This window comes from Hippocampus comes, unplaced genomic scaffold, assembly GCF_001891065.2.
Source record: "Hippocampus comes isolate QL1 unplaced genomic scaffold, H_comes_QL1_v1.1 scaffold285, whole genome shotgun sequence".
Lineage (NCBI taxonomy): Eukaryota > Metazoa > Chordata > Actinopteri > Syngnathiformes > Syngnathidae > Hippocampus > Hippocampus comes.
This window is the reverse complement of record NW_017805073.1, coordinates 519,696-542,646: the sequence shown is the minus strand read 5'-3', so window position 1 is coordinate 542,646 and position 22,951 is coordinate 519,696. Positions and strand designations below refer to the sequence as shown.

Below are 22,951 nucleotides of genomic sequence, written 5' to 3'. Positions count from 1 at the left end.
TTAGTAGACCTTGCACGTAAAACAAAGAGCCTATTATTTGACGGTTTCATATTGAGAGGTGGAATGTAACAAAGTACAAATACTTAATAACCGGAGTGTAGTTAAATGGATTTTCAGAAGTCTGTAATTGAGCGTTAATTTTTCTAAAGTTTTTTATTTTATTTTACACTTTGGCTCACTACATTTGTGCAGAAGTCTCTCATCTAAACTCTATTATTTTGTCAAACTAGGCTTTTACATTTTTCATCCTCCGCAGATGATCACCAACTGTGGGAAAAAAAAACTGATGAGTCAAATCTACAGCGGTTGAGATTATGGGGCTTTATAGATGGAAATAAACAGCAGTCACATGGAGGATATTAACAAGGGAGTATGAACGGCAACATTTGAAGATGCAAGATATTCCACATCAATGGCCTTATTTAAAAGAAGTGGTTGCTCAAAGAGTTATTTGGCATGAAAGGATTGTCTTGTCCAGTCCCAAAAACCACCAGCTTCTGGCATTCCAAAATGATGTTGAATCTGGACAAAACATTTCAAGAAAGAACACACACAATGTTATATTTTTTCAGTTAGCATTCGACATTTAGCAGTATTTAAGTGACAATTTAATGCAAGAAAAATAAACTGTTCAACCTCCATGGCAGCAGCCCAGTTAAGTACAGGCAAAACAAAAGCCATTTGACACGATGGCAAAAGATCCATAAACCATGGATGTACCGTCGTTAAGGACCGTAAACTTCCCATAAGGGTGAGTAGTTGTGTCTGCAATGCCTGTAACTGACTGAGAACCGGTCCTTGGTGTACCTCGCCCAAAGTGGGCTGAGATAAACTCCATCTCATCTGTGAGCCGAACGGGGACAGCAGCAGAGGAAATGTGTGGATCGGATCAGACCGACGGTTCTTGGATGCCGTGAGATTTCAAATGCCTCTTCAGGTGATTGAGGACCTTGTAGCCTTTCGGACACAACTGACAGGGGTAGGGTCGGACTCCCGTGTGGCTCATGTTATGAATTTTCAACTGGCCACCACTCGAAAAGCCTTTTCCGCATTCAGAGCAGACGTAAGGCCGTTCCCCGGTGTGAACGCGCATGTGGCATGTTAGTTTGGCGGCCATGGTGAATCCTTTATCACACACGTTGCATTTGTAGGGCCTTTCCCCTGTGTGGATGCGTCCGTGTATCTGCAGCTCGCCGGCCGACGCAAAAGCTTTGCCACAGTCAGGGCACAGGTATGGTTTCTCCCCGGTGTGGGTGCGTATGTGGACGGTGAGGTTCGCCGACATGTAGAAACGTTTCTCACAGTATGGGCATTGGTATGGCCTCTCGCCTGTGTGCATGCGCTTGTGGCGGGTCAGTTCGTGTTTGTTCCTGAAGGATTTGGCACAAACTGCACAAGCGTGTGTTTTCTGTTTTTCGTGGCGCTCCTCATGAGCTGCCAGAGACGCTGCGGAAGGGAGCATTTTGCCGCAACGCGTGCACTGATTGGACAGCCCCGCGGGATGAGTCTTCCGATGAAATTTCAGCTCGCTCATACTGGAGAACTTCTCCCCACACTGCCTGCATGTGAAGAGCCGTTTCCGAGTGTGAATCAGCTGATGCTTTTCCAACTGGCACGTCTTCTTGAAGCTTTTTCTGCAGTGAGAACACTCCAGCTTTTGTGTGTTGTGAATACAGCGGTGTTTAAATTTCTCCTGTATGGACTGGAAGCTGTTGCCACATTTGAGGCAAATGTAGGCAGCTTTCGTGCACCGTGACCGCCGGTGACACGACAGATCTGAGCTTCTCCTAAAGGCCTTCCCGCATTGAGTACACTTGTAAGGCAGCTCTCCAGTGTGGATGCGCTGATGTTCCAGGAGTTCGTAACGATAAATGTAGCACTTATTACAGTGAGTGCATTTGTGTGCAACCCTTTGCCGCCGAGGGCCGACGGCAGGGCCGCCGGATGTGACAGGATGGGGGGCCGATGCGTCAGTAACTGATGTGGCGACTGAAGGTTGGTCATCCAAAACGAGCTCAACTCTTACTTCGTCTTTGTTATTGTTCAAAGTGGTGAGAACGGTTTCTTCCTGAGAGCAAATCTCAGGGTCCTGTTGGATGACATACGTCCAAGTGATTTCTTCAGCATCAGTGGTACTCTGCCGAAAGCATTGCCGACTGTCATCAATCTCGGTCTGACAGGATGAGTTTTTCTCTTCCGTGGAGACGGGGACAGTGAGTGATGAGAGGAGCTGTTGTTCTGAGGAAGACGTGTCTGTTTATAAAGAGAATGGAGATAAATTGTTTCGTTATGTCCGTATTGAATCGTTCACCGCGCTTCAGGCATTTCTAAGAAACAAATCATATTGTACCTTTGGAAACATCAACCAACGTGTTTCTTTTTTCCTGATTGAAGTTAAAACAAAAGGGCTCTTACATGGCTCCATTTTTAATAACCTTAACAGTTTCCTTTTATTTCCATTACTCTCTATGGAGAAAAAAAATGGTGATTTTGTGATAAATTATTCTTGCTGAAAGTGTATGCGCTTGACTTGTGTTCCCTGTTGGGCAGGGAGAAATCGATTCGGAAAACAAAAAAAAAAAAAAAAAAAAAACGGTCGTATCACATCCAATCAGACTTACCATTGGTGTTTATCTTGGCTAATTTTCCTCTTTGGATTGTGCGTCTGAGCAGTGCTGTGAAGTCTTCGGCTTCAAAAGCGTATTGCTGGTATGCTTCCAGCAGGGTTGACACATCATTGCCAACCCACAGTGAGGTCTGTTAAAAAACAAACAGGAAATATGAATTTGCATGGCTGAAACTGTTTTCCTGTGCAACACCTGTGATGAGCGTGCCTGTTTGAAATCCGGAATAAGCAGCAGCCCATCCAATCTGTTGAAGAAGTCAGACACCAACGTTTCCAGTGCGGTGTCAAAGTCTGGCCCATAATGCACCGGGAACTCATTCTGTGAGGTCATGAGAAGAGTTAAATGTCGTGTCCGCTGTTTGAAAAGTAAAAACCTTTGGAAAATTGCAGACTCGCACCTTTAGGAAATGCTCTCTCCATTCATGGTCATCCATAAGTCTTAGAACAAGTGTGGATAAGTTGCTCTCAAATGGATCATTTGTTGGATGAGCCTGCCGTGAAAAACACATCCTTCAGTGAGCACCGGCTTCGCAATCCGTGATGTTCATTCATGAAGACCCGACAACGCACCTGCTCTGAACTGCTTAGTAGAATGCTCTCCAGGACAGTTTTAACACATCTGACATCCGGCTCGCAACTTAACATCTGCAAAGACATTTGCAATACAGTGCCTTCAAACAATATTCATGCACGTTCACCGTTTGCTGATGAGTCATTGGAATTTCTCCAAGCGGATCAAGCACATTCCCGTCTTAATATGCACCATCTCTGTCCAGTCACGATCACCGTTACCTTTAGTTTCAATCCCAGTATAATCAGCGTCCACTGTCTGTGAGTCAAGATATCAGGGATGGCTTCATTCACCAAGGTGATAAACTCCACCACTCTCCCATAATGCTTTGTGCTCCGCAAGTGAACAAACTTCCACATGATGGCTGACATTACCCGCAAAGGTGGGGCCAGGAGCCTCAGCGAAGGCAAAGGCAGGGGACCTTCTGAAAGGCCAAAGAGGTATTGTTTCCCCTTTTGGGGAGGGAAAAAACGATTGGAAAAAAAAAAAAAAAAAAAAAAAAAAAACGGTCGTATCACATCCAATCAGACTTACCATTGGTGTTTATCTTGGCTAATTTTCCTCTTTGGATTGTGCGTCTGAGCAGTGCTGTGAAGTCTTCGGCTTCAAAAGCGTATTGCTGGTATGCTTCCAGCAGGGTTGACACATCATTGCCAACCCACAGTGAGGTCTGTTAAAAAACAAACAGGAAATATGAATTTGCATGGCTGAAACTGTTTTCCTGTGCAACACCTGTGATGAGCGTGCCTGTTTGAAATCCGGAATAAGCAGCAGCCCATCCAATCTGTTGAAGAAGTCAGACACCAACGTTTCCAGTGCGGTGTCAAAGTCTGGCCCATAATGCACCGGGAACTCATTCTGTGAGGTCATGAGAAGAGTTAAATGTCGTGTCCGCTGTTTGAAAAGTAAAAACCTTTGGAAAATTGCAGACTCGCACCTTTAGGAAATGCTCTCTCCATTCATGGTCATCCATAAGTCTTAGAACAAGTGTGGATAAGTTGCTCTCAAATGGATCATTTGTTGGATGAGCCTGCCGTGAAAAACACATCCTTCAGTGAGCACCGGCTTCGCAATCCGTGATGTTCATTCATGAAGACCCGACAACGCACCTGCTCTGAACTGCTTAGTAGAATGCTCTCCAGGACAGTTTTAACACATCTGACATCCGGCTCGCAACTTAACATCTGCAAAGACATTTGCAATACAGTGCCTTCAAACAATATTCATGCACGTTCACCGTTTGCTGATGAGTCATTGGAATTTCTCCAAGCGGATCAAGCACATTCCCGTCTTAATATGCACCATCTCTGTCCAGTCACGATCACCGTTACCTTTAGTTTCAATCCCAGTATAATCAGCGTCCACTGTCTGTGAGTCAAGATATCAGGGATGGCTTCATTCACCAAGGTGATAAACTCCACCACTCTCCCATAATGCTTTGTGCTCCGCAAGTGAACAAACTTCCACATGATGGCTGACATTACCCGCAAAGGTGGGGCCAGGAGCCTCAGCGAAGGCAAAGGCAGGGGACCTTCTGAAAGGCCAAAGAGGTATTGTTTACATACAGGTACAGTGATGAAAACTACTTCCATAAAGTTTGGTATATTCACTTGGGTAAAATTTCAGGATGGACCTGAAGTGCACGATAACCTTTACGAGTGAATTAGTCATCCTTTAAATTTTTGGAAAGGACGTGTTGACGTTCAGAGTATCAGTTTATTTTGCACATGTTGCTGTTCTCCAAGGAGCTGACCAGAACAATTCACGTAAAGGTATTTGATCCAGAAATTGTGCAATGTATTTGCAGAGGTTTCAAACATGTTCTCAGAGGGAAGAGGCCACTGACCTTAGTGTCACAAAATGTCATCTGCAGGTTGCAGTGATACAGGTAGAATAGACATCTCTGGATTGAAGTGGGCGTCCTTGGAATTTTGACGCCGGTTGTGAATTTTGAGGTTCAGTTCCTTGTAAATGAACAATACATTGTGCAAAAACTACTGAAACAGCTGGACACGTGTATTCAAATGTTTTTGGGTTAAATTGAGTTATAGTGTAAAGACATTTAGGGCCATTCTGAAATGTCACCAGAGAGGAAAATAGTCCTATTTTTTTGTAAGTACTGAAAGAACAACACTAAGTAGACAGAGGTCAATATGACAGCCTAAATTAATCATCACTGTGTTTATCCGTCAACTGCAGTGATTCCCAACCCGGATGTTGAGAGATCATCAGGAGTTCTGGGGTAATTCATCCCATTTCACTCAATTTGCCCAAAGTTGTAAAATCCGACTACTTTGAATCAGTGTTGGGTAACATCGGTCTATTTCTATTACGTGACATAATCTGAATTAACACAGTTGAAGTCAAACGATATCGTCACATGTGTAATATGCTAATATCGACCTTCACTCTTACAGTTTACGTTTAGAAATTAGGGCATACTTCCAGAACTTTGTGTCGCTTTCATCTCGCTCATCTTTCATGAATTTGACTGTAGAAGAGCCTGTCACTAAAGAGTTAGCAACGTGTACAAACACCATCAAAACAAGCGCCACGCAAACTTTACCCATTTAATTCCAGCGAAGGTACACAAGGTTTTGAAGTGGCTCTATTTAAATTGTTTCACCCGACAATATCGTTATCCTTTCTGACTCAAAACCACATCCCATGCATCCGAGTAGCAAAAACTACGGAAAAAAAAGACCATCTTCTTCTTTTCTTCCCTTCGCGTTTAATGGTCGTTGGCAAATAACGATTATGTACAATATCGCCAACTATCGGTAGGGATCGGCTTTTTTTGGGGGGGGGGTATTAAAAAAGAAACCACAAAGTACTGTACATATCTTACTCACTCACCACATATAACATGTTGACGATAATTTACTATTTTGCATCTGAGTCAGATAAGACAACCTTTATTAGTCTCCCAACGCGTGGTTAAAGTTGCATCATTCCAGCAGCAATACTGAAGAAACGAAATAAACAAAAGGCATACAAGGAGAAGGGGGAATATTTTCTGAAGTGATTTTCTGATGAAGATGAATAGTAAAATTGCCATAAACAAGATTGACAGTCCGGAAGATTAAATAGACGTTCGTACAAAAAGAAGCAAATTGGCCTGCGCAGACATACGCATTCGATGAAAAAAAGGAAGAAAATCTAAATCCCCCTTTATAAGACAATAATCGACGATTTTAACTCCTTATAATATCTTTACAATAACATTCAGATTATTTTCTCTCATCAATAGGGTGACACACCCATCTCATTCTTAATTCCACAAACAACATTATGTATCAAGACTAAAAGAGTACAGTACAAACAATACTTTCCGGTGGCGTTCCACGATGTATCATATAATTTCTTGAATATTTCTTTCGTATTCAGTTGCCTGTCCTCGCTCTATATACTCCCACAGTGTGTCAAGCTATTAGTTTCTCTGAACGTCCCAAAATAAATCTGTAGGGAAATAAATGTCCTGGTGGTGGCAGTCGACTCCTTTATCCAGTGCAGTACAGCGAGGGTTTGGGTTCGTTGATTCAACATGATTTGAATGTGCAGTACTGTACTGTAGCTTTAACGCTTGTCCAATACTTAATTATAAACATTTATTGCATAGTCTAATTAAAAAAAAATCTCACGTATCATGGTATCATGATTGCACAATATTTTTGACTTTTTAGAGTACATACTATTAAAAGTGTGCATGACTAAAATAACTCGACAAAAACAAACAAACAAACAAAAAGATTAACTACAATTTTAACATGCCTGGGAAACAATTGACTTATCCAATATTATACTTTTCCACTATCACATTTTAGAGCACAACCTAAAATTGTCAGATGGATAGAAGAAGACTGCATATCAAATATCATGTACACGTCAGTGGCAGTCGAGCACTGTGAATGCAGATGATCTTTACGGTATTAAATTGGGCCCATGTCCGTGTAATTAAACATAGTGCATTTTTAATCTCTGCCACATGTCTAAATAGCAAAAAAAAAAAAAAAAAAAAAATCACATCAGTTGCAGAGTCATGTTCATTCACGTTAAAATTCTCCGGCACTTCACTTAAAAACACAAATTAAAATAATCTGAAAGAAGATGAACGACACAACAGGATAGCACGTCAATGTATATACAGTAGGCATGTGTGTGCATGTGCTACTGTACGTGTGTGAGTGTGTATGTGTGAGAGGGGGGCATTTATGTCAGCATTTGTATGCTGAATGTTTGTGTAAGAGACAAGGAACACAGAGAGAGAGAGAGAGAGAGAGAGAGAGAGAGAGAGAGAGAGAGAGAGAGAGAGAGAGAGAGATTGCATTAGTGAGTGTGCCTGTCCTGTGAGTGTGTAATTAAAAAAAGTGTCTTTTTTTTTTTTTTTTTTACACACAGATTATCCTTCCATCCCAGCTGGTCAGAGTTGGATTTGACCACCCGGAGAACCAGAGAGAGGAAATCTGTTTGGGACTAAATCCAAATTGGCACCCTTGTTGATCGCCCCCCACCACACCCCAAACTCATAAATATGGGAGCACCATCCAGATTTATTACAAAAAGACGCGACTGAACATTTTTTGTGACCTAAGTAACACAAGTAATCATTCGGCGAAGACCGAAAATACATACAGTACCAGACATGCACAATAAAATAATCTGTGCATTCAAATTAGCACATGGCGGTGCTAAGCACTTACCTCGCAAATAATTTAACAGTACGTGTATTACTATTTTGTATCCTTAGTGGATGTTTTAGCAGTTGAGCATCCATCGGCACCATCGTGTGAATTCTGTTCAATCTCTAGAAAGATTGAACTCCATGAATTATTGTTACAGATCATTTCAGCGATCGTTCCGAGAGATGATGGTACTGTACTGCAGTTGTTGAAGCACAATAAATGAGTGTCAACTTTAAAGGGGCAACAGGCTCACAAAGACAGAAAACCGGAGTGACTCAGAGGCTTGTGCGCATCTGTCTTGTTTTTCCTCCCTGAGACAGCTTTGCAGCCATACAATGAGGTCAAATAAGATAGTTGGTTTCTCATGGGAAATTCTCCCCAAGCGTCATGTCATAAAATGTGCACACCAACGCATGGCATGGCAATACCAAGCAATGACCTCGTTTAATTAGTAATCCAAAGCGCCAGAATGAACAAAAGGAGTCATCACGCTGCTTCTTTTGACCGCGGTGAGAGTTGGAAAATGCACAACTATGGAAAAGATGTTTTATTACATTTAGTCGATACAACCTAAATGCAATACAAACAAGCAAGGAAAATATAGAAAAATCAGCATGATATGAACAGAATGTATGTATATAATCTGATGATGTTATGTGACAGCCATGCATGTCACTTAAGTGTTATTTATATACACATAGTACACATTAGTTTAATTACAAAATTATTACAAATGTCCTTTACATGTACAACTGCTGTTTTTTTTTTTTTTTTACATGATTAATATTACAAAATTAATTCTTAATGTCATCCATGCTTCTCCCGCAGCTGCATCCAACGGTCCAATAAAACGGTCTTAAAGAGATTCAGAGAAGTGTGCGGACAGAAAATCAAAATCAGGCACATGCTTTCGGATTTTTTTTACACCCTGATCTTCTTTGTATTGGGCACACGAACTGAGCTCGTGATGTGCATAGCGAGAGAAAATCAAACTGCTTTGGGAGACAAAAATTCTGATGAAGACCATTTCATTGGATTTCTGTTTTGGTTGTTCATGGAATCCATTTGAAAGAGATTGTCTTTGGAGTCTATTTGTGCAGTAGACAGTATAAAGCGTGTCATTTGACTGAGGGCTCTATAAAATGCGCACCCAGGTTTTTTATTCAGTAATTAATCATCATTCAGTTCATTTGTTATGCTTGCATACATGTTTCATTTTGAACAGTTCGGGTGTTTTTTTTTTTTTTTTACATTGCAACAAGGGCAGGAAACAACTGACTTCAAAACAGATTCCATTTTTCTATTAAATCAAGGTGGCCGCAGAGCCACAATGTCCGCATTTGTCCTTTTTTTTTTTTTGGTGATTGTTCCTCGGCCCATTGTTTGCTGCAATGCTGCAGTGCGCTGCCTGGGCGAGAATGCCAAAGTTTGGCGTATTGAAGAAAGAAAGAACACATCCATTAAAAGAATGGAAAATAACGACAAAGTACAACGTTCTCTATATTGCTCAATTGGCAGCATCTGATTTAATCAGCTTTTAGCTTGTCGCTAATTACTCTACAAAGCATTGTGATCTCTAAAATAGACTAACGAATAAAATAAGACTAACTAATAAACAAACAGTGCTGCACCGCATGGACAAAGCAGTAGAAAAAAAATGAAATGAAAATATCACAAACCAAACGATTGTCTTGATTCTCAACCTGTACTTTTTCCTACTGAGAGGTGTTTGTAATATTTCGGTGAGCAACTTGACCTCATGACCTATCAGTATGATGCACATCGACAGTGTTTCCCAACCTTCGTTGAGCCAAGGCACCCATTTACAAAAGAAAAATGTTACCGCACGCCACCAAACACAAATGTCACAACATGTATGAACATGGAAATAATTCTGTCATATCAATTGGCCATCTAACGGAATCTCACGCCCGGTCTGCATCCCTTTTTTGAGTAGTGAACGTCATTCAATCAGTTGCTCCCAGGCATTGTTTAAACAAAAGAACATTTCGGCAGTATCTCCGGAAGTAAGGCCCTCAACCTCCCCACCACGGTTTCAATATGACAATCTGCTCATTTCAAACACATTCTAAACTTTTGCATGATTCCGATTAAAACAGGCAAATCTCCTTGACCCTAAATGGCTTGAAGCGTATTTTTGCAGGGGGAAAAAAAACTAATAATAACCCCACAAACACACCCCTCTTAAACTGACCTCAAAGAAAAGTTTCCTCGTAGTTTTCACAAAGATCCCCCAGTTCAGAGTCCGCGGCTAATCCGATGACATCCGAAAGGTCACCGGCCGCCCTGGTCACGCTGTCATAAGAAGGTGGCGAGGACATTAGCGAGCCCTCCGTTGTCTCTAAAAATTGCCCTCCCGCGGGCCCGTAGTGATGGATCATAGTTGCTATGAGCCCCTCTGTCTCCGGAGCGTTTTCCACATCTACGACCGACTCATAGTTGATTTGTCTGTAGAGGTAAGAGGCCTGCTTCATCTGCCGGCGCACCAGATGCCTCCTGTAACACCTCTGAATGATGATGGCCGACACCTCCTCCAGCTTGTGCCGCAGCGTGGAAGTGATGGGCTCGTGGGAAACCTTGGAAGGGTTGGTCGTCATGAACTTCTCCTCCATTTGCTGTTTGAGGGCATCCATCTCCCCCGACTCTCCCAGCACTCGCTTGGTGAAGGCAAACAAGATATCCAGGCAGTGGATTCTATTGCCACTGACCATGGGGAGGTCCATGGAGATCAGTTTGAGCTTATTGGGCTTGGCGATGCGCAGCGGCTCCGACAGAGTGTCCGCAAAGCTGCACAGCGCGGAGAACTCGATGAACTGCGTGGCCTCCGAGTCGAACTTCTCCCAGACCTCGTAAAACATCTCAAAGTCATCTTCGCTCAGCGGATCTGTACTCTCCTCCGTGGCGACGCTGAAGTTCTCCAGAATGATGGCGATGTACATATTGACCACAATGAGGAAAGAGATGATGATGTAGCTTACAAAGAAAGCGATGCCCACGGAGGGGCTGCCGCAGTTCCCTCGGGTGTTTGTGCCCGTATTGACAAAATTAACGTTGCACTCATCCGGGGAGCTGGACATGATCGGGCTCAGGAGGTTGTCCCAGCCGGCCGAGGTGCTGATCTGGAAAAGGCAGATCATGCTATTCCCAAAGGTCTCGAAGTTGAACATGTCGTCGATTCCGTCTTGTTTTTTCACGTAGGCGAAGTTTGCCATGCCAAAGATAGCGTAGATGAACATGACGAGGAAAAGCAGGAGGCCGATGTTAAACAGCGCCGGCATGGACATCATTAAGGCAAACAATAAAGTCCTGATTCCTTTGGCCGCGCGGATCAGCCGGAGTACACGTCCGATCCTCGCCAGGCGGATGACTCGAAACAGGGTCGGAGATACAAAATACTTTTCAATAATGTCGGCCAGAACGATCCCTGTAACGAGAGGTCGGAATACAGAACGCTTTGTTTGGCGGAACTTCAGCGTATTCTGCCAAATGGGCGCCTCGCTACTCACCCACAATGGAGAGGATGATCACCACAAAATCAAAGATGTTCCATGCAACTGTAAAGAAATAACAGCGGAGGGCAAAGATCTTGATCAGGCATTCCGCCGTAAAGATCACAATGAAGACCAAATTGATCTTGTTGAGAATGGACTCCATGCGCTCCGACTGCTCGTCCGTCTCCACCATCATCGTGAGCATGTTGACAATGATCAGCATCATGATCATGATATCGAAGGCTTGCTTGGACACCAGATCGAAGAAGAAGGCTTGGAGAATGTTCTGAGTTGCGGAAAGACAAACCAATATCGGTCATTTATCAACAGTCCTTGCATTGATAAAAATAATGGGCCCTATTTTCATGTCCTGGCGAGCGCAAAGTCCAGTCTAACTGTGTGCTTGGGTGGATCTTGCTTCCGTTAAAATGGGCGTTTGCGCAGTTGTGGGAGTGAACACAAACGACGTTCCCTTTAAATTCAGCGCAGGAGAGGCATGCAATCATCATTGTGGAAGCACAGATTCGCTGGAGACCGTCCTATGCAAAGTACGTTTATAAGGACCTACAGGAAGATATACACTGCAAAGCGGGCACTTGGAGACCACCTTCCAACCCCAACGGAGCGTCTGTTTGTGACACTACGAGCGCACACACATCTGCTGTGCTGCAATCGATTTCTACAATGATTCAGAGGGCTCGATGCATGCCGATGTCATCGGTATGAATGAAATCCGATGACATCCAACACACATATCAGCGGAGCGCAGAATCTGTCTCCGTGCGCCTGGGGTCAAAGCAACCATGTTAGACTGGACGGGAAGATGTGCCAGTTTTTGCGCCTGTTAATGAAAATAGGGCACACGAAGCAAATTTGTGATTGACACTGTCATGAAGAATGATGACGGAAGAATGATGGCTACTTTACCGTCGGTCTCGGTATTGGCTTTTGTGGCTTCTTACTTCCTAACTTCTTCATAGCATTGTAGTATTTCTTCTGTTCCTCAGTCATAAAAATATCCTGTCCACCTAAGTATAATCAGAGTTACCTGATATTATTTTTGAAAGGCAGCAATATTCAAAACATCAAAAGTCCAATACAGTAGAACTTTTGTTAGACAACAGCTCAGAGGTGTGTACAGTTGTGTATTCGCGTCTGTCCTGCTGAGTACACAACTAGTAGAGTTAAGAATGATACAATCTTTAAATCATCTCAACAGTTAAGAATGTGCACATGGGTGTTGTGATGCCTGATTTCAAATCCCATACGAGTCGCAATAATACTCATCTTTCTTTTCTGCTGATTGAAATTGTCAATAATCACTCCGATGAAGAGGTTGAGGGTGAAGAAGGAACCAAATATGATGAAGACGACAAAGTAAAGATACATGTAGAGGTTGATTTCTCTGATGGGTTGCTCCTCCACCTGAACAACAAATTCTTCAAGTCAGACGCTTCCTGTTGGCTTTGTGACTTTGAGCCTGTCCAAGTTCAGCGACACACTTACCCCTCTTGAATCAACAGCCGCGTGCATTATTTCCATCCAACCTTTAAACGTTGCCTGTAGCGCCATAAGAGACAACATTCATGTCGGGATGGGTCAATACGTTTGAGAATTATCCAAACGGACACAGTACAACCAGAAAGGACGCTGCACGGGAAACCTACCACTTGTAGAAGAGAAAGGTAGCCCAGTCCCACGTTGTCAAAGTTGACCTTCACCTTTGTCCAGTAGTACTGAGTGTCATTCATGGCCATGCAGTCTGATTTGTTGTTGACCACGAGGAAACTGTGGATGAAGCCGGTTCTGTTCACGCACTTTCCAAACTTGCCCGCAAACAGGTTGACTCCCATGATGCTGAAGATGAGCCAAAAGATGAGGCACACGAGCAGCACATTCATGATAGAGGGGATGGCTCCAATCAGAGCATTCACGACCACCTGGTGAGCCACACAAAGAAGTCAGTGCAGTCAAAACGGGGACGACTGTTTTAATTTCTGGTGATTACGGTCAAATATGCCTCAAACGCACAGCATAATGTGTGTAGCGCTGCCTCTGATTTGATTGTCAACTCCTACAGACAGACTTTATACTTGAGTATCAAACGTCAATGATGTCACAGAAGAATTAAGGCGCAGATTGCGCATATTGCCTCCCCAGTACACGCCAAAAAGCTTCAGTGATAAACTGGGGCCCCGTCCGCCCCAATCTGCCAACCAGACTGAATTTTTGGGGCTGCATGGCCGCCTGCGATCATGTATTTGTGGGCATGGTGAAGTGGCATCCGCATGGGATTTAGGGTCGTTGAGTTGTCAAAAGTTTCAAAACATTGCTTTCAAATACAAATAAGTTTTCCAATTGAACACACTTTCCCAGCTTTCTCTGCCATGCCTTCAGGCACTCCTGGCAGGATTCCTGTGGGATCCTCCACAGCTCTGTCGATGACCCCCTTAAGATTGGGGAGAGGGAAATAACATGCAACTAGGTCGGATGAGGAGGGACTGTTGTGACAGCGACACAATGTTTTTTTGTCAAGGAACTGTCAGATGCGCAGAGCACCGGGCCCGATTCATTATTAAATACGTAGAAGTGTTTTTACTCTGCGTACAAGTTCAGAAATAAATACAAAATGACCAAATGAGCCTCGGAATGATGACACGTGCGCACTGGCCAATCCTCTCACCACATTAGAGAATGCGTCGGAATGATGACACATGCGCACTGGCGAATCCTGTCACCACCGTGCGTGTTGTTATTATGACTGACTTCTTGAATCATTAGAGAATGTGTCATTCAAAACATGCATTGAAAAAAAAAAAAAAATACGTTTAAGTCGAGAATGAGCGAATACGACACAAGTTGTTAAATTCTGTATAGAGTAAGGAATAAAAAAGAGATCAAAAAAAAAAAACCCCAAAACATTTAAGTCGAGAATGAGCAAATACGACACAAGTTGTTAAATTCTGTATAGAGTGAGGAATAAAAAAGAGATTTGTACAGCGGTTGATCAAATTCATGAAATTAGCATTGGTTAGCGTGACATCACAAGAAACCCACGCCAGTAGTGGGTCAACAATGACTGTGAATCAATCAATTTCCAACACATTTTGGAGAATCGTAGAAATGTATCACGGAAACGGATGATGCCGATGCCCATTGCGTCGGATACAGATACATCATGTACAGAGCGGTCTTGCTTTTGTTCTCACCCGCATGCCCTCAAATCTGGATAGAGCTCTGAGAGGCCGCAAAGCCCGGAGCGTCCTCAGGGATTTGATTGCAGAAAAGTCGGAATAACCCAGTGAGTTTGCCACCAGGCTTATCAGGGACACCTACAATAAGAAGGCAAATTTATTTGGACTGTGATTTTTAGAGGGTAGAAATGTGGCAGACAAAAAGGCAGCCCAGCCCTTGCATGTAAAGCTAGAAAAAAAAAGGAGTCTCTCTCTAAAGAACTGAGTGAGGAAAAAAAAAAATGACGAGGAATCATTTTAGAGTTTCTGTGATTTTTGGGACATTCCACAGTTAGGAAAATACACAAAGAATTTGTGAGGTTTAGATTTGGTTTGGTCGCTGCAGCAACTTTTGCAACATTTCGACTTCCACTCTATTCTACATCCAAAAACAGACAAAACAAAATGACGCTCCGCTGTTGAATGGCCCTTGAGTGAGTGCGATTAAACGGAAGGATGCCAATGAGAGCGACGATGACAAAACACAGACAAGTGTGCACGCATGCACGCTACGTGTCCATGCGTGCAGACTCAACTATATATGCATATAATACATACATGCATATATATCAAATAGAGTGAGTTTTATAAAGAACATTTAACAAATCAGCCAAATTTGTTGCCAGTTTCAGTCAGTGACTCCTTCGAAACAATTTAGAACTCAGAAGGTCCCGGCGGTGTGAATTTCTTTATAAAAGTCTATTCACGGATGTGTTTGTCCAACATATCTAAAGAAGATACTGATGGTTAATAGTCGATACACAACAAGGTTGGTATTTGTCTGACTCCCAATTTCAGCTGTAAAAAAAATATCACAGCACTGACAGATGTCATCAAGGAAAGATACACTGTTTCATCAAGTAAAAAAGATGACTTGGCCAATGTCCAAATCAAAAAAATGCAGAATGAACAGAATAGCAGTTAAACGCGCATCTCTTATCATTAAAAATGCTGAGCAGGATGAATAGGCCGAGTGAGTAGATTTGATCTTCTATAGATAAACCTTAAGAGTATGTGGCACTGAAATTGTTTTGATACAAAAGCCAAAGTCCTGAAATGTCATCAAATGAAAAATTGAAGAGGACTTAGTTTGTTAGTTTTCTTTTTTTTTTGCCATGAGAAAAGGCTTCTTGGAAACAATGGCTTTTGACATCATAACAAACTGCAACGTGGAAATAAAACAAAAACATTTATGAGGCAGATGCAAGTTTTAGTCCTCGAGCTCATACTCACCTGGGATCTGCTAACTACAACTTACCCTAACAATAGAGCGGTCTGTTGCGATCTGTGTAACGGTAGGTAAAATCACAGGAAGTCAAGTCAGGCCACGGGCCGCACGCCTCGGGCAGCGTGGGTGCCATCACGATTTTTATTCATTTACTCACAAACCCACAATCTGCACACTCAAAGAAAGTCTCAAATGACGGAATCTCAGTTGGAGAAATATTTATATTATGCGCCAAATCCTGCTGTAAGAGCAAAACTTTTAAAACACAAAGAACAGAAGCATTCCGGCATGGCAATTGAGGCCATCAAAAATCCCTGAAAAGTAGTCTGACAAGTGCCACTGTGTCAAAGCCGAAAAACATGAAAATCAATCTCAAGTCAGCCCGGGACGGGGTTTGATTTCAATTCGATGTCATATTGCACCTTTGTTCACTTACATCCACAATGAGAAAGTCAAGCCAGCACCAGTAGTTGGTGAAATACTTCTTGAAGCCGTAAGCAATCCATTTAAGAAACATCTCCAGCACAAAGATGTAGGAGAACACCTTGTCCGAATACTCCAAAATCACTTTGATGACTTTTCTCTTCTCAATGTAGATGTCCTCGAAGGCCTGCAGTCAAGAAACAGCAGCGTGAGATATTGTCAACAGCTACGATGTTAGCATAAGCTATAATTTAAAAAATAAATAAATCCTAATGTCTTGGGGTTAGAAGTCGGTCCTTTTTTTTAATGCATTCCGCATGGAGGGGGAAAGTGCAGTTTAATAACACGCCCTGCAGTGTGAACGTAGCCATAGTTAGATTTATTTATTATTATTATTATTTTTGTACATTATTTTGTGACGTGATGGCATTAATAAGAGGTGGATTAGGTCATGAAATATCCACTGAAGTCCGGAACTCTCCCCGGCCATTGCAGCCCACACAACACTTGTGAGAGAGCATCTGCATTTCCAGTTAAGAATTTCTCGTCTTTGAAAATGTACCCGTGTTCCACAAAAACTGACAATGCTAGAATTCCACTCTATCACTATTTGGACCAAGACATCCAATTGCAATCGTATTCCACCTTTGATGGTGCGGGCAGGAAACAAAGGAGTCAAGATGCTGTACCAGAGCTCCACTGCTGAGCAGGATCATGAAAATGATGAAGGTCTCAAACCAGCTGTGTTCCACAATCTGGTAGCAGGTCTTTCTCAGTCTCCACCACGCCTGGCCGAGACCTTGGCTGATATTGATATCGCAGCACTGGCAGTGTTTGACACACACTGGGTGAAAAGGTGAAAGCGTGGCAAACACAGACTGTGAAACATGCTGTGACGAAAACAATCAAATAAATCTGGGGAAATGTCACACGGAACGGTGAAAGAGTTCAATTGGTCAGATTGGAATGGACAGGAAGTTCTCTACAAACTTTCTGGGAAGCATTCCTCCGGCTCCATGCACTCTTCGGCCAGCTCCGATAAATTGTCCAGCTCCTCACCCGGCTTCCTCAGATCGACCGTGCTTCCTTCTGAAAGGCTTATCTTATCCTGAGAGGTAGGAAGTCTCAAGGTTAGCATTTCACAGCTAAACTATAAATATGGGATGACAAAGTATGGCAACTCTAGTCCAAGCAAACCATTAGCATGTTTAGAAAACATGCTAAATTATTCTACTTTCACAATAAAATGTAATCCAATCCGAGAGCCGGATCAAATCATTCACCAAGATAAAAGTGTTCAGTTCTGATTTGCAATGTTAGGTTCCTAAGGTCTGCCGTTGTCTGTCAGCGTCTGGTTAAATGGTCCGTGCGGGATTCATTTGCAGTCTCGACGCACAAGAGTGATCATTTCCTGCTCTCCAGGGAGCCTCGGAATCTCCATGAGTCCCCATTAAAACTGCAAAAATTCTCAAACTGTTTTGCTCATTATTTGTTTTTTTTGTGTGTGTGTGTGGGGGGGGGGGTGATTAGAAAAGATACCTTTGCATCAATCGTCATTAGTCATCATGGGGAAAAAAAGCCATAGTCTGCAATTGCATGAAACACAAAATGCCCTCCAAAAGGCGACAAGTTGAAGCAAAGTGTGTCCCGTGATGCTGCCATTCTTTCTCCCTTTTGTAATTTGACCGTCGAATCTCAGAGACCTTTTATGGTGACACCTGTAAATGGCTTCAAATTATGGCGAAGAATGCATTCTATGTCTCCATAAAGCCCCAAGAATTCAAGGAAACTGGATGCAGTCGTGTTTGGTGCCATGGCGTTGCACAGATGCCATGAAAGAAGCTCCCACATGTTTGCATACTGCTGCACGACAGTTAAATCACGTATAATCTGCAAGTCATTATCATGTCTTTTCCCAAGGAGAGCGGCTGCAGGATTTTCAATCCACCGTCGGGCATTATACCTCGCTCACCTACGTGCCCTTTCAATCTCCTTTATACCTTAATGCTTTTTTGATAAGATTTGACTTTGTTGTAAAAGCAAAGCATATTCAACATAATTGGTGGGCCAGAGGTCAGTCTCTATCCTATAAAGAGGTTGAAAGTGGTCATCATGGGTACGATCTAGGGCCTAGATTCTCGCCGGAAGATTATCAGAATACACAGGAATATTAACTGGACGGGGATACACACTGGAGACCCGCTTCAAAGGCTTCTCCGTCGTAGGTGGGCCGTGCATAAAATAAAGTGTATAATAACGGATGAAAGTCTGGAAAAGGTCATAGGGAAGCCCCTCTGAGCCAAGCATTTTCAAGTACTGACCCTGAAAGCAAAGCTCGCTATTTCATTGACCTCATTGGAGGGAGAAGGGAATTAATTGTATTCTCTAAATACAGTGATGTGTCAAAAGTCTACTGCCGGCTTGATTTCTCGAATGACTGTAGTAGGACAGATACAGCTACTGTAGGTGTCCTATATGTTGTGCGCATATGTACAATTTGCAAAACAAAAGAAATAAGGAAATAAAACACTTGGATTTTCTCGATGGGACAATAGTCTCCATCATAATTTATTTTGTCTGATCTACAGATTAACAGATTATGAGAGCATCAACATGCTCATGCGCATCCCCTCCCCCCTTCTCGAGCTGTCAAGCGGACGCTGTATGTCACTTCTGAATGATATTGCCGTCGTGAAACGGAGCGTCATCAAAGCAGCGCTGCGTGGATGGAGTGCTTTAAGTGGACGTTTGGTTGAACTGCCTCATCCACATTTTGTTTAGCCCTGACTCTGGGCATGAAAATAAGGCCCCTGGTGTACTTTTTTTTTTCATGTTGCTCAATATAATTAAAATATGAGTCAGTTAAAAGGATAACTATGACATCATTGAACTAGAGCTCTTGTATCAGATCCAGCGATGGATCTCGAGGCTAGCAAAGCCTTTTCTGCTGGAAACAATATGAGCAGAAGGCAAAAGCAATAACTTAGATTGACATTTGTTCCATTAAATTTCATTAATTTATCCCTTCACTTAAGTTTGTTGTTTCTCTCGGTTCCATTATGTACAATATGTGTGTTTGACTTTTTTTTTGGGGGGGGGGGGTCTAATTAGATTTCAGCCTTTATGTACCGCCATATAAATCAAATTTGCCCAGGGCCTTCAGAACCAGTCGTGCTGGCCAATGTAACGAAAACTGCATTAGCAATCGGACCGTTTCTTTAACCAATCATCGGACTTTGATGTTGTAGACATTTTTCCGACCTCTGGACATTGATACAGCCAACTTTGATGAGCAAAACACGTCTGTAGCAATCTGCACAAATTAACAGATGTAATAGTTTCGTATAAGACGGAAAAAGAAATTGCTTCAAACTTACTTTGTGGTCTTCATCCTCCGATGACTCTGATATGTCCTCTTCCTCTATAAATTCCACATCGGATTCTCCCGGTGCGATTGGAACGATAACAGTCAGGTTTGGGTTAGTCATATAGGTGTCCTCCTCCGGTATGACGTATTTCTCTCCATAGCGTCCATAAACTCCGCCGTTGCTTTCCAGGTGATTGGAAACCAGCGCCGTGGCCTGACAGTTCTCTTTGGCTTTCTTGCGTCCGCATTTGGAAGTGCGGTTGAAGAGGCGGACGATGCTTGTGGCAAGCCAAGAGAGACCAGAGTGGATGCGAGCGATGGCAATCTGGATGTTATTCAAATCACCGTCCTCATCCGGAGCGGAGAGGTTGTCAGAGCTGAAAGAGCTGAGCAGCAAGGCGAGGAAGAGATTCAGTACCTGTTGACGCACACAAAATATGGCCAATGTGTTTGGAAGCCTCAAGAACCAAGGACATGAACGTTTCAGCCCGCTTGATTCTGAATCTTTTAGCTCGTTATTTATTCGTGCTTTTGACCACGCTATTCTTCTTTTTTGCCAGCCGATCACAGGGCATCATTCGCACTTGCATTCTTTGATGAGCACGGCATCTATGTTTTTGGAAGATCACCAAGACCTTTTCCAGTCCATATATGATGCAGTATTTAGATGGACAGTATGGGATGTCATGTTCAAAAACTATTTTATACTGCTCCTGCTCACTGTACTCATTTGTCCGCGTGTATGTGTGTGTGTGTTTTAGCTCGGTTGTTTTCTCGAAAGCCACCGACTTGCAAACTCCCCTGTTGCACAGAAAAACTGTTAGGGCACAATCTCTCAATTCAGGATATTCGACAGCAAAACGCTGCGACACATACAGCACGGCTTCGTGTGCTTTCAGCTAGTCTAAACTCAAGTTTCTGAGCATCCAACTTCCAAGTAATCTGTCTACAAGCTTAGAGAGCATCAGTAGGAAACACACACACACACACATACACACCGTGCTGTATGTACACGTGCATGTGCGCATATGTGACGCGCACATTTGGTGCACACGGATCTTCTTGAGCCAGTCAGAGATGGAGAGCATGAGCAGTTGATTAGTGATGAACGATCTTTGACTTTATCGTCCCTTAAGCACCCCGGATAATCTCTTGGATAACCAGCTTTCCCACGATTCGTGTGCAGAAGACGTTTTTGTTCACTAAACAAGGCATACTGTAGTCATACGGTTTTTGTCATAACAAGGAAAGAGAATTACTTGTGTAGTCCCGTGGGTGAACAACAGAGTGGTGCACAAGTATTTTAAAATCCCAAACTTGAATTGGTGTAACTTTGCGATGAATTTGACAATAACGTTTCGGAAGGCAGAGCAGACAGTTGTTGATTTACAGTATTGTAATGCAATATAGCCTACGAATTAAAATACATGCCCTGCGTCTTGCCCAAAGTCAGCTGGGATAGGCTCCAGTTGACCCAAATGAGGATAAGCAGTACTGAAAATGGACGGATGGATTTAAAATACAAGACTTGATATTTTTCAAATAGCATCTCAATAGCATGCGTGGCTTTGCCTGATCTCTGGTTGACAACTTAGGGCTTCATTCACTTGCAGTAACTTAAAACATTCAGTTCTGCTGGACATGAGCGGCGACGGTATCGAACGTGTTTATGTTGTGACTACGTTTTGCATGACGTGCGAATAATATACATACAGCACATGTTATACAACTCAGAGAGGACAACAGATGGTTGAGGTCATCCAGACTTTTGAGTCTGTCAAACTATCCCACGGTGCTGGCGATTTTTACCACCGCTTATCCCGTACAGGGTCGCGAGGGGGCGGGGAGATGTGGTGGCTGACTTGGGACGAAAGGCGCACTACATCCTGAACTGGATGCCAGTCAGTCACAGGACACGGGGGGGGGGGGGGTTATTTTATTGCAGTATTAGAAATATAGATTGAAAACTGTTCCATATCAGGTTCTCTTTCAGATTCTTCGTTTCCTGTCACATTAAAAAAAAATAATAAAATCGTGAAACTAGTGATCGGTCCTCTGCCTCTGGCTCCCGATTCCCTAACAGGCTAAATGCTCGAACATGGCTGGGCTGGTATTCCGAAAACGTCAAAGATGATGTACTCACCACTAAGTTCCCAATGACCATGACCAGCATGAAAACCAGGATGCAGAGAGGTTGCCCAGCTACTTGCATACAATCCCACATGGTCTCAATCCACTCGCCACACAGCACCCTGAACACAATCAGGAAGGAGTGAAAGAAGTCCTTCATGTGCCAGCGAGGAAGCTGACAGTCATGAGAGATCTTGCACACACAGTCCTGGTAGTTCTTGCCAAACAGCTGCATGCCCACTACAGCAAAGATGAAGACGATGATGGCCAACACCAGCGTCAGGTTTCCCAGAGCGCCGACTGAGTTGCCAATGATTTTTATTAGAGTATTGAGGGTGGGCCAAGACTTTGCCAGTTTGAAGACGCGCAACTGATGACGAGAACAAGGTGGGGGAAAACGTGACATTAGAACAACCGACTGAGCGTGAATGTAAAGCGCGACCGCAACCTATCAATGTTGTGGCACTCAAAGAAAGAATTACCAGTCTGAAGGAGCGAAGAACAGATAGCCCCTCAACATTGGAAAGCCCCAGCTCCATCAGACTAAGGCAAACAATAATGCCATCAAAAATGTTCCAGCCCTGTTGGAAGTAATAATACGGGTCCAGGGCGATCAGCTTCAGGACCATCTCCGCAGTGAAGATCCCGGTGAACACCTGACGACACATATAAAAATAGCATAGCATCGTCAGAAAAAAGGAAAAAAATATTGATTTTTAGCACAACTTGATTGCTAAGTGATGGTCTGTATTATCTCATTCTTTCCCGATAGACGGTTTGTTAAAACAGTTTGAATGAAGGTACAATGCCCATCGATCCTCACCAAATTTCCCACTGAGAGCATGGTGTTGAACTCTTCAGTCATGGGGTAGTGTTCCAGGGCCATGAAGAGGGTGTTCAACACAATACATATGGTGATGCCAAGGTCAAGGAAAGGATCCATCACCATCAACTTCACCCACTCCTTCAGTTTCAGCCACCAGTTGCAGCAGTCCCATATCAGGTACTTCTTGGCAAAGGTGTACCAACAGGGGTTGCACTTTTGTCGGGACTCCTCCAGCTCTGCAAAGACAGACCCGAGTCAATCTTGAGTCATTTTTGTCATGATACCGCGGCCAACATTGGAGCTTTTTTTTTTTTTTTTTTTTTTTTTTTGGGGGCCCGGGGAAAATGTTTTCC

At 43.1% G+C, this 22,951-nt stretch overlaps 2 protein-coding genes across 7 annotated transcripts in view; both read right to left on the bottom strand.

Moving 5' to 3' along the window:
• Nucleotides 1–262: 262 nt before the first annotated feature.
• Nucleotides 263–5,915, bottom strand: LOC109512790 (zinc finger protein ZFMSA12A-like). Of its 4 annotated transcripts, XM_019864788.1 has the most exons (8): nucleotides 5,764–5,915; nucleotides 5,044–5,161; nucleotides 4,529–4,731; nucleotides 4,307–4,381; nucleotides 4,135–4,227; nucleotides 3,945–4,055; nucleotides 3,732–3,867; nucleotides 264–2,253 (listed from the first exon to the last, which is right to left on the bottom strand). In XM_019864788.1, exons 3-8 carry the CDS (start codon nucleotides 4,676–4,678, stop codon nucleotides 890–892), a joined length of 1,929 nt encoding a protein of 642 aa, XP_019720347.1. In that variant the 5' UTR covers nucleotides 4,679–4,731; nucleotides 5,044–5,161; nucleotides 5,764–5,915; the 3' UTR covers nucleotides 264–889. The 4 variants fall into 4 exon arrangements, with proteins under 4 accessions (XP_019720349.1, XP_019720347.1, XP_019720345.1 ...); XM_019864786.1 differs by lacking the exon at nucleotides 5,044–5,161; XM_019864790.1 differs by lacking the exons at nucleotides 4,529–4,731; nucleotides 5,044–5,161 and having other exon boundaries at nucleotides 263–2,253.
• A 2,498-nt stretch (nucleotides 5,916–8,413) lies between these two features.
• The window catches only part of LOC109512821 (sodium channel protein type 4 subunit alpha-like), a 22,117-nt gene continuing 7,579 nt past the window's right edge, over nucleotides 8,414–22,951 (bottom strand). For 2 of the 3 annotated variants that reach the window (XM_019864839.1, XM_019864837.1), the window contains exons 11-25: nucleotides 22,596–22,834; nucleotides 22,255–22,428; nucleotides 21,786–22,142; nucleotides 19,653–20,060; nucleotides 17,266–17,383; nucleotides 16,965–17,119; nucleotides 16,289–16,462; nucleotides 15,883–15,909; nucleotides 14,601–14,723; nucleotides 13,059–13,331; nucleotides 12,898–12,951; nucleotides 12,679–12,816; nucleotides 12,319–12,423; nucleotides 11,407–11,677; nucleotides 8,414–11,324 (exon numbers count right to left, since the gene is read on the bottom strand). In XM_019864839.1, the coding sequence (XP_019720398.1) occupies nucleotides 10,096–11,324; nucleotides 11,407–11,677; nucleotides 12,319–12,423; nucleotides 12,679–12,816; nucleotides 12,898–12,951; nucleotides 13,059–13,331; nucleotides 14,601–14,723; nucleotides 15,883–15,909; nucleotides 16,289–16,462; nucleotides 16,965–17,119; nucleotides 17,266–17,383; nucleotides 19,653–20,060; nucleotides 21,786–22,142; nucleotides 22,255–22,428; nucleotides 22,596–22,834 (3,845 nt within the window). In that variant the 3' untranslated portion in view covers nucleotides 8,414–10,095. The remainder of the gene's footprint in view (nucleotides 11,325–11,406; nucleotides 11,678–12,318; nucleotides 12,424–12,678; nucleotides 12,817–12,897; nucleotides 12,952–13,058; nucleotides 13,332–14,600; nucleotides 14,724–15,882; nucleotides 15,910–16,288; nucleotides 16,463–16,964; nucleotides 17,120–17,265; nucleotides 17,384–19,652; nucleotides 20,061–21,785; nucleotides 22,143–22,254; nucleotides 22,429–22,595; nucleotides 22,835–22,951) is intronic. The other variant, XM_019864836.1, reaches the window with a different exon arrangement.

Bases quoted from the DNA above. Each gene is read 5' to 3' on its own strand.
- LOC109512790 (XM_019864786.1), bottom strand. The intron at 4,228-4,306 runs GTGCGTTGTCGG...TTTTCACGGCAG, and splicing joins TACTAAGCAGTTCAGAGCAG to GCTCATCCAACAAATGATCC. The intron at 3,868-3,944 runs GCACGCTCATCA...GTTTTTTAACAG, and splicing joins TTATTCCGGATTTCAAACAG to ACCTCACTGTGGGTTGGCAA.